The sequence below is a fragment of the Pan paniscus genome, chromosome 23, assembly GCF_029289425.2.
Source record: "Pan paniscus chromosome 23, NHGRI_mPanPan1-v2.0_pri, whole genome shotgun sequence".
Lineage (NCBI taxonomy): Eukaryota > Metazoa > Chordata > Mammalia > Primates > Hominidae > Pan > Pan paniscus.
This window is the reverse complement of record NC_085927.1, coordinates 47,222,840-47,235,105: the sequence shown is the minus strand read 5'-3', so window position 1 is coordinate 47,235,105 and position 12,266 is coordinate 47,222,840. Positions and strand designations below refer to the sequence as shown.

The 12,266-nt window shown below is 59.9% G+C and overlaps 1 protein-coding gene across 13 annotated transcripts in view; it reads left to right on the top strand.

The window, feature by feature from the left end:
• The window catches only part of ELFN2 (extracellular leucine rich repeat and fibronectin type III domain containing 2), a 90,127-nt gene that overhangs the window by 50,402 nt on the left and 27,459 nt on the right, over nt 1-12,266 (top strand). For 10 of the 13 annotated variants that reach the window (XM_014343323.4, XM_034948482.3, XM_014343318.4 and 7 more), the window contains one exon: nt 1,511-9,478. In XM_014343323.4, the coding sequence (XP_014198809.3) occupies nt 1,970-4,432 (2,463 nt within the window). In that variant the 5' untranslated portion in view covers nt 1,511-1,969 and the 3' untranslated portion in view covers nt 4,433-9,478. Of the gene's footprint in view, nt 1-1,015; nt 1,036-1,510; nt 9,479-12,266 lie in introns of those variants that run through there. The other 3 variants (XR_008622683.2, XR_008622681.2, XM_034948485.3) reach the window with 2 other exon arrangements.

The window sequence follows — 12,266 nt, the reverse complement described above, 5'->3', positions numbered from 1 at the left end:
TGGCAAAGGTTTAAATTTTTTTTTAAGCACTCTTCTCTTTCCTGGACTTTCCCAGGAGGAGGAGGAGGAGAGAGAGGCAGAGGTGGCTCTTGTGAACAGTCTCTGGCTTTCTGTGTCCAAAGGTGGATTTCTCAGACCTAATCTTCACATCCCTGGCCCCTGCCCAGGGCAGAGGGAGGGAGAACTGGGCTGTTTCCATAGTTGAGAGCACAGGGTGGGGGCTGGGGCTGGGGTCTGTCCAAGGGGCTGTGTCCAGCTTGCTGGGCAACCTGGCCAAGTCTCCCCTGAGTCTGTGGCTCAGTTTCCCCACTTGGAAAGTGAGGGTTGATGCAGATGGTCTGCCGCTGTGACCCCCGTGGTGCCTCCCCTGCCCTTCTGCATCTTGCAAATGGGCAGCATGAGTCCCCTGCTTCTTCTCCCCCATGAAGTGGGCCAGAAAGGGACCCACTTTGTAGCTGTGGAAATAGAAGATGTTGTGGTTTACCTAGCTAATTGGGCTGAGCAGATGTGGGGCTCCAGGCCTCCTGACTTCTGACTTGGGCTCAGTGCCTTAGGAACCTTAATCCTGGTCTAGGCTGTGCTGTGTTAGTTGGGGCAACTCCCCGTCCCTCTCTGGGCCTCTGACTCTCCAGCCATGGAAGGGGAGCTGGGCCTCAGCTGTGCTACTCCAGAAGGCTGGCCCCCTCCCAAGGATCAAGGTGCTCCAGGGAAGGCACTTTGGGAAGATGATACTGGGGTACCTCTGGCCTCCCAGAGTCTGGCCTTTCTTTCCCTTGGCTCTGCTCTGCCTGTGAGATGAGGTCTCCCCATGCCCTCCCACTGTGGGAGACCCCGGCTTCTGTGTCCCTCTGCTTGGGGGGCCCCACAGCTGCGATATTCTGCTGCCCCTCCCCCATGGAAGCTGAGACAAGGGAATTATTTTTGGAACAAGAGCAGTTACACAACAAATGAATTATTTATCTTTGGGCATGGAGGAAAGGAGGCATTTTGCTGGGCTTCTTAATTCTTTTTGTGGATTCAGGGGTGCCCGCTTGGGTACGCGGACACGTGTGTATGGGCCTGCTTGTCGTGTGCAGATTGTAGGTGTGCTTGTGTGTGTGTGTGTAGCTGTCTGCGTGTGCATGCCATGGAGGTCTGGCTCATGTGGGGGCATGTGGGTCTCTGTGCAGGTAGGGGGATGAGCGTGGCCTCCAGGGTGCTGGGGGTGTGTGTCTGCACCTGTGCCCACCTGTTCTCTCCAGTGTCCCTTCTGTGCCCATGGTCCTCAGTCTCTGCCCCTACTCCCCCTATTCTTCTGTCTCCCTCCGTCCCAGCCCCTGGGCCCCCTCCTGCCTCTTGCCACCCACCAACCCCCTGCTTCTTTGATGTAACAGGGACCCCAGAGTGCTTGCTGGCACAGAGGCCCTGGGACGGGGTGTGGAGAAGGGACGGGGGGCCTGCGCTGGAGCTTGACGGGGCTGCTCTGAGCCCTCACACTGATCTGTCACCTGCTCTCGATGCTGCCTTTCAGGAACCAGGTGCAGATGGGTCTCTTCCTTCCTGCCCCCATCTCTCTCACTCCCGGCTCAGTGCGGCACTCTCCAGCCTCCTGTGGGAATCATCTGAAGTTCTGAGCCCGGAAGCCAAGGAGGAAGACGAGGAGGAGGAGGAGGAGGAGGAGGAGGAGGGAGAGGAAGTCAAGCCCTGAGAACCCTTGCACCTTCCTAGCAGGAGACAAGGAGCAACGCTGCGGTGGGGAGCAGGCTGTGGGGCCCCCACCCCCAGCCCCAGCCAGGCCTAGTGCCTGCTGCAGCACCCTAGAAGATCCCCAGCAGTTGGCAAGAGCTGTACCCACCTTGCCTGGGGCCCCCGTGCTGGGGGTCGCCCCCAAGATGGTGGCGGCCCCAGGGAGGACTGTACTGCCAGCCCCAGCCTCTGGCCGCTAGGCACCCCTTGCCTTGCCCTGGCCCCTCACTCCGAGGCCAGCGCCATGCTGCGCCTGGGGCTGTGCGCGGCGGCGCTGCTGTGCGTGTGCCGGCCGGGTGCCGTGCGAGCCGACTGCTGGCTCATTGAGGGCGACAAGGGCTACGTGTGGCTGGCCATCTGCAGCCAGAACCAGCCGCCCTACGAGACCATCCCGCAGCACATCAACAGCACCGTGCACGACCTGCGGCTCAACGAGAACAAGCTCAAAGCCGTGCTCTACTCCTCGCTCAACCGCTTTGGGAACCTCACCGACCTCAACCTCACCAAGAACGAGATCTCCTACATCGAGGACGGTGCCTTCCTGGGCCAGTCGAGCCTGCAGGTCCTGCAGCTGGGCTACAACAAGCTCAGCAACCTGACGGAGGGCATGCTGCGGGGCATGAGCCGCCTGCAGTTCCTCTTTGTCCAGCACAACCTCATCGAGGTGGTGACGCCCACCGCCTTCTCCGAGTGCCCGAGCCTCATCAGCATCGACCTGTCCTCCAACCGCCTCAGCCGCCTGGACGGTGCCACCTTTGCCAGCCTCGCCAGCCTGATGGTGTGTGAGCTGGCCGGCAACCCCTTCAACTGTGAGTGCGACCTCTTCGGCTTCCTGGCCTGGCTGGTGGTCTTCAACAACGTCACCAAGAACTACGACCGCCTGCAGTGTGAGTCGCCGCGGGAGTTTGCCGGCTACCCGCTGCTGGTGCCCCGGCCCTACCACAGCCTCAACGCCATCACCGTACTCCAGGCCAAGTGTCGGAACGGCTCGCTGCCCGCCCGGCCCGTGAGCCACCCCACGCCCTACTCCACCGACGCCCAGAGGGAGCCAGACGAGAACTCGGGCTTCAACCCCGACGAGATCCTTTCGGTGGAGCCGCCGGCCTCGTCCACCACGGATGCGTCGGCAGGGCCAGCCATCAAGCTGCACCACGTCACGTTCACCTCGGCCACCCTGGTGGTCATCATCCCACACCCCTACAGCAAGATGTACATCCTCGTGCAGTACAACAACAGCTACTTCTCCGACGTCATGACCCTCAAGAACAAGAAGGAGATCGTGACGCTGGACAAACTGCGGGCGCACACTGAGTACACCTTCTGCGTGACCTCGCTGCGCAACAGCCGCCGCTTCAACCACACCTGCCTGACCTTCACCACGCGGGACCCCGTCCCCGGAGACTTGGCGCCCAGCACCTCCACCACCACCCACTACATCATGACCATCCTGGGCTGCCTCTTCGGCATGGTTATCGTGCTGGGAGCCGTGTACTACTGCCTGCGCAAGCGGCGCATGCAGGAGGAGAAGCAGAAGTCTGTCAACGTCAAGAAGACCATCCTGGAGATGCGCTACGGGGCTGATGTGGATGCCGGCTCCATTGTGCACGCCGCCCAGAAGCTGGGCGAGCCTCCCGTGCTGCCCGTATCTCGCATGGCCTCCATCCCCTCCATGATCGGGGAGAAGCTGCCCACCGCCAAGGGGTTGGAGGCCGGGCTGGACACACCCAAGGTAGCCACCAAAGGCAACTATATCGAGGTGCGCACAGGCGCTGGCGGGGACTGTCTGGCTCGGCCCGAGGATGACCTCCCGGACCTCGAGAACGGCCAGGGCTCGGCTGCAGAGATCTCCACCATTGCCAAGGAGGTGGACAAGGTCAACCAGATCATTAACAACTGCATCGATGCTCTCAAGCTGGACTCGGCCTCTTTTCTGGGAGGCGGCAGCAGCAGTGGGGACCCCGAGCTGGCCTTCGAGTGCCAGTCCCTCCCTGCAGCTGCTGCCGCCTCCTCAGCCACTGGCCCCGGGGCCCTGGAGCGGCCCAGCTTCCTTTCGCCTCCCTACAAGGAGAGCTCCCACCACCCACTACAGCGCCAGCTGAGCGCCGACGCGGCCGTGACCCGCAAGACCTGCAGCGTGTCGTCCAGTGGTTCCATCAAGAGCGCCAAGGTCTTTAGCCTGGACGTGCCCGACCATCCGGCCGCCACAGGGCTGGCTAAGGGCGACTCCAAGTACATCGAGAAGGGCAGCCCCCTCAACAGCCCGCTGGACCGGCTCCCGCTGGTGCCGGCGGGCAGCGGCGGGGGCAGCGGCGGGGGCGGGGGCATCCACCACCTGGAGGTGAAGCCGGCTTACCACTGCAGCGAGCACCGGCACAGCTTTCCCGCCCTGTACTACGAGGAGGGTGCCGACAGCCTGAGCCAGCGCGTGTCCTTCCTCAAGCCGCTGACCCGCTCCAAGCGTGACTCCACCTACTCGCAGCTCTCCCCCAGACACTACTACTCAGGGTACTCCTCCAGCCCCGAGTACTCATCCGAGAGCACGCACAAGATCTGGGAGCGCTTCCGGCCCTACAAGAAGCACCACCGGGAGGAGGTGTACATGGCCGCCGGTCACGCCCTGCGCAAGAAGGTCCAGTTCGCCAAGGACGAGGATCTGCATGACATCCTCGATTACTGGAAGGGGGTCTCCGCCCAGCAGAAGCTGTGACCCCCCCCTTCCTCCCTGGTGAGGTCGGAGCCAGAGGGCTGGGGGCCTTTTGGGGGAAGGGTCCAGGCGGCCAGGGCGGGGAGCAGACTCGGGGGCCAAGGCCCAGGAGAGGACGCACATGCAGACCCGCACGCACGCACGCACACACACACCTGACCACCACCCGACTGTGAACAAACCAACATCCGACAATAACGGACAGGAAAACAGAGACACATTTTCTTTAAAGTTTACAAACTGATACCGAAACCAGTCGTCTTTACTGTGCTGCCCAGGGACTCTGCTGGGGTGTGCAGGGCCGGGGGCCTGGCGGGGGGGAGGAAGGAAGCCAAGAGAGGGTGTGGGGTCTGGGGGTCTGGGGCTAGAAACAGGTGTGGGGATCAAGAAAGCTGGAGTAGAGAGGGACTGAAGCCCCTCTAGGGCAGGGAGAGGGTCCCTTCCCAAGCTGGGAGTCAAGTCACCTGCAGATTTAGCATTAGACATCGGGCAATGTCTCCTTCCACTTTAGAGAGGGGGGGAAACTGAGGCCCAGAGAAGGGAGTTGACAACCCCAGGGTCACACAGCAGCTTAGCCTCAAGTCCCCCAACTTCCCAGCCCAGTGCTGTCCCGGAACCCCCTGCAGCTCTCTTGTGGACCCCTGCCCGCCCTGTGCCCACCCCACATCCCTTTCCGAAGCTGTGGTCCCTTGGGGCTGAGGGACTTGAGAATCAGGCAGGTGCTTTTTCTTCCTAGAAAGCCACATGGCAGTGCCCCCAGAGTGTGCAGCTGTGATTCAGAATCCTGGGGGGCTTTTGCCCCCTATGCCGGCACCCGGGAGAAGGGAGAGGGTCCTGTTGATGGGAAAGGAGCCGAGGCAGGGCGACATTCCACCAGCCCACTTCAAGTGTCTTCCACGTGGCCTGGGAAGAGTGGGGCGTGTGGCGGGCAGGCCAGCTCCCAGGACATCTCAGGTGCAGGCTCCCGGCCCCAGCTTCTCTGGTCCTCCGAGACCCCTGCCCACCGCAGAAGGGCAGCGGTGCACTGTGATGCCTGGAGGGCTGCAGGGAGGAGCTGTCATGGGGGACTTCCTGCCTGTCCCCATGGCCTGTGTCCCCACCTGCCCGACCCCATCATGGGATCTCGGCTCCTATCTCAGCCGCCCACCCGGGGAAGGAGGGCTTTCTCACCCATCCCCTCTGGGCTGCTCATCCAGGCCTGGCCCCCTGGCCAGAGGGGCTCCCATGTTTCCATGGCAATGGCCACTTCCCTCTTTCTGACCCCCACCCAACATCAAACAAAGCACAAACAGTGAGGCCCCCACCCGAGAGAGGTTTGAGGAGCAGGCTGGGTTCGTGGCGCCCCAGCCCCTCCCAGCCAGCCTCTGTCACCATGGTAACCCTGTGCCTGGCAGTTGGTGCCCAGAGTGACCGTTGGGCTCTGGGGTTCTCTGTCCATGTAGGCGGTGGCAGAGGATGTTGAGGGTGGTGAGGGAGGGCCAGCCTGGCAGCAGCTCCTGGGGCCAGCTCTTTTGGGAGGCAAATCTGGGGTCCTGAGACTGGGGTCTTGACCAGTCAGGATGCTGATGGGCCGGAGTCCATCATCCTTCACCTCTGGGTGGGAGCTGGCCCAGCGGGGTGTGGGGACGCCTCTACTAGCAGCTTTGCCCGCCTAGCAACATGTCGCTTGGCTGCCACCCACCTCAGCTTGGGGGGCCCCGGCTCTCCCCACGCCCCTGCCAGAGACCCCCAGTCTAGGGCCTGTGGCCCCCATGGGTTTCCTGAGATTTGGGGAGTGTGACTGAGGGGCGAGGGTAGGCACTGGAATGGGTCCAAGACTGGCACTGTTGGTGGGCAGGGGCTCTGACCAGGAAAGCTAGTGCCATCCCCTGGGGACCCCAACGACCTTCCTGCTGGGGGCAGGGGGTGAGGGAGGACAGCAGAGGGCTAGGAGGCTCGGGCTCAGCTGAGTACCTCTCTCACACCAACTTTGGGGTTAACGAAGCCTAGGGCTCACTTTGAGGGTGACATTTGCAAAGAAAAGACTGTTCTCCTGGGGCGAGGAGGGGAGGGGGCGGCATGGATACGCGGAGCGGACCTCCTCCCCCGGACCCCAAAACCTGCCCCCCAACCCCTCCTCACACCCCGTCGGCACAACTGAGAAAAGCAAGCAGGCAGAGAAGCCAGGGGTGTGAGGAAGCAGACTCCCTGTTATATTTGCATGACGATTTTACTGTATTTTTCTGAGCAAACATCTGTCGTGTATGTGCCAGTTTGTCCAGACTCCCTCGCCCCCTCTCTGATGCCCTGCTTTCCCACATTCTGTCTGTTGTGATCTGATGAGCAGCTCTTGAAACCCAGGGAGGGGTCAGCTCTGCAAAAACAGACCCAAAACAGGTGCCACCAAGACACAGCCCTGCCCCACACCCACCTCCTGTGTTTCTGAGCATTGGGCCCATGTGCCACCTCCCTTCCTCCCTACCTCTCTCCACTGCCACCTCCCTTGTCCCCAGTTCCTTCCCCTCCTCCATGCCAGGGAGGGCAGCCCCAGGGAAGCCTCCTCAAGGGCTCGTGTCCCGGTGGAAGGGACTGTCTGTCCGTCCCGCTTGTTCCCGTTTTGTAGATGAGGAAGTCAGGGCTCCCAGACGGGCCTGGTGACTTGGCTGGCCAGCTGGGGTGGAGGATCAGTCACACTGCTGAGTGTAGGAGGCCAGGAGCTTGGGGCTTCGCGGGGGGCTTCAGGGAGAGGGTGGGGGCTTTGAGAAAGGAACCCGTGGGAAGAAGGAGCACGCCTGGGCTGGGGCCCAGGGAGGGTTCCCAGCAGCAGGAGTTAGGGGCCTGCGCTTGCCATTTCCCCATCCTTTCTGCGTGAAGATATTTAGGAAACCTCAGACTCTCTGACTGCAGGGACAGGGGCCCTTCCAAAGAGCAGGACTCTGATGATCCAGGAGGGGAACTGGCCTTGAAGACCCAGTTCATGTGGTTCTTTGTGAGGCAGAGCGGGGTCTAAGACTCGGGTCTCTGGCCTCCCAGCCAGGCCAGAGCCCCAACTGCTCAGCTTGGGGAGAGCCCACCCGGAGGCTGGCCTGCATCTGTGTCCCACGTCCTGCTCAGGATGAGTTTTTCCCAGGCGGGAGGGAAGTATTCACAAAATGTTGCCATCCAAGGTCTGGGTTTGTGATGATGATGAGCATGGTGGAGCTGGGAGGGGAGATGGAGGCCCGGTGGAGCGAGGGATGCGTGGGTGCCACGCCCTGGACCTCTGTGGGGAGGCCTCCTGCCTTGGGCCCGAACGAGGTCACACCTGGGCTTGCCTGCCTCTGTTGGAGAATCTCCTCTGAAGCTGTTTCTGGGAAGTAGCACAATGGGTCTGCTCCTTCCTGGGAGGGCACAGCAGGTGCAGCTAACCCTCTGTTGGAGCTTATGGCCTTCCAGTAGCAAAACACAGAGGTCTGGCATGAAGGCAAGAAAGCCTGGTTGGTGGGGAAACCTCGTCACGGGTCCCGGCCTTGCTTTTCCCCGCGGCAGGAAGAGTCTCTCTCTGCCCACCAAAGATCCCTCACCTGGGCTCCCCTCCTGAGGCAGTGCAGGAGGCCTGTGGGAGCAGCCTGTGTCCAGGCTGGGGAGCCCGTGTCTGGGTAGGTCTGGGAAAAGGGCTGTCAGGGGAGCGAGGAGGGTGGGAGTTAAAAGACCTGCTTGGGAAGGCCAGGCCTGGATCGTCCCCGAGAGGCAGCTGGGGCAGCAGCAGTGGGGAGTATCAGGCTGGCCGAGAGTCACCCATGTTCTCAACTGGAAGTTGGTCGCCTGCCCCACTCCCTCCTGGAAATGTAACAGAGGGGTGAACAGAAGTGCAGAGATGGAAAGGAGAGGAAAGGAGACCTAGAGCTGACAAACTCGGTTGTGACAGTGCTGAGGCCGGGATGGCATCAGGAATTAAGGACACCAGTGACAGGTCCTAGCTTATAAGGGGCCTAAGTGCAGGGAAGGGATAAGACACAATGCTCCCTAGTGACTGGTGCCTTGCAGAAAATTAAAATAGGGTGATGGGGGAGGGGCAAGGCTGGTCAGGGAGCATCCTGTGTGGGATGGGGGAACAGGGAGCCAAGCTGTGAATGACAAGAGGAGCCAGAAGGGTGGGTGGGTGGGTGTGAAGACGAGACTAGAGGGAGTGGGGTTGCAATGGCTGCCTGTCCCCCAAGCACCGCCTCTGTCCCCTACTACCCTGCCCCTGCCCATTCCTGGCCCAGCAGAGCCCCCTTTCCATGAGTGTGGATGGGCGGGGCAAGCCGTCGGGGAGCCTGGGGAAGCTCGGCCCTGAGGGGCTTACTTTGCCCGTGGAAGCCAGTGTGAAGGTTAGGGCAGCCTTGCCTGGCCCCATTGCCACCTCTCCTGTCTGACAAGGTGGCTGCTCCAGAGGTGGCTGAGCCCCAGGAGAGGGGACCTCCTCTAACTCTCATGCTCAGATTCCATCCTGACACACTCCTTCCCTGACCCTGGGTCCTCCCCCTTCTAAGACAAAACCAGGGTCCATACTGCTTGCCTCCAGAGGCGGCTTCAGGCCTCACTAAAGGTCAGGCAGTCCTGCTGAGCAGGAGGGAGAGGAAGGGGGTCCTGTAGGACGGGCAGGATGGTCTGGGCCTGCTCCTCCTTCCTCTGCCCCTCTGCCACTCCACACTCCAGCACAGGGCTGGGACAGGGGCTTGGAGTTCCTGCAGTGGCGGCCACACTTCCCTCCCTCCCTCCCTTCCTCAGGAGCCGCCAGTCCCCAAGTTGGCTGTGGTTGGGCACCTGGTTTGGGTCCTGCAGAGCTGGGCTCAGGCCCTGGGCTCTGAACCTGTGAACCCTTGCTGTGTTACGAACCTTTCCTTCCTCTGAGGGCCTTGAACCCTCTCCTTTTCTTCTTTTGGGGGTGGGGGTTAACTTTATTTTCTCTTCCCTGTATCTGCCTCTCCCTTCCCTCAATTTCCTGTTTTAAAACTGAATGGCACGAAATTGTTTTCCTCAACTCGGAGATTCCTGTATGGAGAGAATCAATTTCTATATTTGCAATAAATTTCTTATTTAAAGCTACGGGGCCATGGTCTATGCTGTATTCCTCCCACATTGCACTGCCATGACGCTCGGTGCCCTTTTCCCCATTTCCCTTCCCACTGGGAGCCCCAATCATGGGGCTAAGGCTTAGTGGACAGGGTGGGGGTCACTGCCTGCGGTCAAGGAAAAAAGAAGGCGGTCTGCCAGAGAGAGGGAGAGGGGGCCAGCAGGAAACTCAATTCCAGGGTCAGTGTGCACCCAGACACCGCGCCGTCTGATGGGTTGAGGGCCTGATGACCTCCCTTCCCAAAAGCCTAGACATCCCTCTGTTGTGTGCTGTCACTCGATTTTCTGCTGCCCTGGCCTCCCACACCCGGGATTCAGAGCCCTGTCAGAGAGGCAGGGCCATGTGGGGGCATTACTAGACTTCAGCTGCTTCCCGGGAGAAAAGCCCCCCATCAGTGACCACGGTCTCTGAGGTCAGCCTCTTGCTGCCCCTGTCTATGGTGGGTCCAGTGTCTCTGTGGGACCCACTGGGCCTCCTCCATGCCTGGCCTGGGCAGCCTGTCCTGGGCCCCTGGCCCACCCCTCCTCTGGTGCCCTCCCGCCATCTGCTGCGGTTCTTCATGGCTGGGAAGCGATCCTCTCTGGTCCTTCGGGGCTTCTGCTGCTTCTCAGATTTAGGAGATGCCTTGTCTCTCTGGTCAGGCTGAGGCACTCAGGTCAGCATCCAGTGGACTGCAGGCTGAACCGCCCAAGCCTCTGCTCGGGGCCAGTCTGGGGCCTACCTGCTAGCCCCAGCCTCCTTGCTTCCCAGAGGCAGAGCCTACCTACCATTTTCTCAGACTCTTGTTCTCCAATTACTGCAAAACTCTCCTCCACGAAAGCCTGTATTCAGCCTGGATTGCTATGGGGTATTCTGGACTCTGTGGGTCTGAGCTATTCCCTGATATCACCCTGTGGCCTTCAGCCCAGCCCTAGGTCTTCAGCTGTGTCCTAGTGGCTCTGGTGGCCCACAGGGCTTTCCTGCCCCCCTGCCTGCCTCCATTAAGAGTTGGTTGTACTCTGGGGACCCTCTGGGATGGCCCAGGGCCTGGGGCCGCTCACCTTCTACTGCCTGAGCCCCAGCTGGACGCCTGTCCCTTCCACGTGCCCTCACACAGGCTCAGTGCAGCCATCCCAAGGGGGCCACAGCCAGCCAGGGTCCCTCCTTTGCTCTGCTTCCTGCCAGTCCCAGGCCTCCTTCGTGAGGGAGGTTTCACTGTGAGCCTGCACCAAGGGAGGAGGAGGAGGACGGTGGGACACATTTGTGGGAGGCGCAGAGAGGTAGGGCCTGGGCCCTGACAGGCTCTGTCCCCTCAGGCCCCTCAGCTGGGGCTGCCCTATGGTCCCCGGACCCAACCCTGGGCTCCAGGAGCCCCTGCTCAGCTGCCTGCCTGTCGCACTGGGTCCCTGTTTTCTTCATCAGCAGGAGCTGTTTCTGTTGAAGGACTCATTCTACTCCTCAGGAAACTTAAGAGGTGATCAAAGGGGTCAATGAACCTCGGGAGTCCAAGTCCAGGCCCTTCCCCTCAGCTGCCTCTGCCGGCCTTGGGCTGGGGGAGCCCTGTGGCCCCTGGGAGTGTGGAAGTGTCCTCCGGGATGGCTTTGCTCCGGTGGGTGGAGATCCGGCAACAGTTCTTAGGCTTCGAAAGTCACTTTTATTCCCTAATGTTACAAATGCAAACACCCTTGCCTTTTCATTTCAACTCAGAAGTGATTCTGTTTCTAAACAGAGCACATTTAACATGCATGTTTTGGGGCTTTGGGCTAATTTTGGTCCTGTTTACAAATGCAATTAGGGAAATGTCCTTAGCTACTCCCCACTTCATAAGTGTCGCGTATCTGCTTCCCTTTCTGCACACTTCAATTATTTGAAAACCGAGCAAACGCCGTGAGCCCACACATTTTCACCGGTGCTTGCATCTTAACATGTGAGCCATTACTTAAAAGAAAACCCCAATTCTGAATTAATGCCTTACTTGCAAATAATCAGTTTATTCATAAGTGCTCAAGGACATTCGCAAATACCTGAAACGCTATACGTGCTCAGATAGCGTGACACAAAATATAGATGACAAAAAGGTGAACTGTCATGGCATAAACGTGTTATTTTTTCTGGGGTGAAGGAGTGTTCCTCCATCTGTTGGACGAATGTCTCTAAGTGTGGCTGTACCTCGTGGATAATGTCGGGTTCAGGCTTCTCTGCTGGCTGGGCCCCAGGAACTGGATATTTCAGGTGGGACAAGGGCCCGGGTGCTGTAAACAGGACCATAGTTGCCAGGGGCACCCCACTTTGGCACGTTCTGTGTCATGCCCTCTAAGTGGGGTGCACTTCTCAAGCCTCGCCCAAGGGCTAAACTGCTGGTATATAAGTTCTTCCTCCTTTTCCTTCCTTCTTTTTTTCCAAGATATCTGTAACTCAAACTTCACCGACCACTGGCCCTCTCCAGCCCGGGCAGGCTTCCTTCTCTAGCTTCTTTGATGTTCTTCCCCGCAGCAGGGCTCCAGGGAAGCTAGGTGTCCTCAGCACAGTTCCCTGGGCTCTGCTGGGGCTTGGTTTGAAGGAGTTGACAGTTCCAAGGTGACTCTGGCGACCCTGTAGCTGCTGGGCCAGGAACTTCCTTTTCTGTTTAGTTGTTTAGCTGAATATTCCCCTCCCTCAAGCTCAGCTCCCCCTGCCTCAACAACTATAAATGTTTTCCAGAGGTGAGCCTAAAATGAGCCCTTGTGGCTGCAGGGTTTGGGGGATCACTGGATCTCACTGGTTCTCAGGGTCTCCTTTATT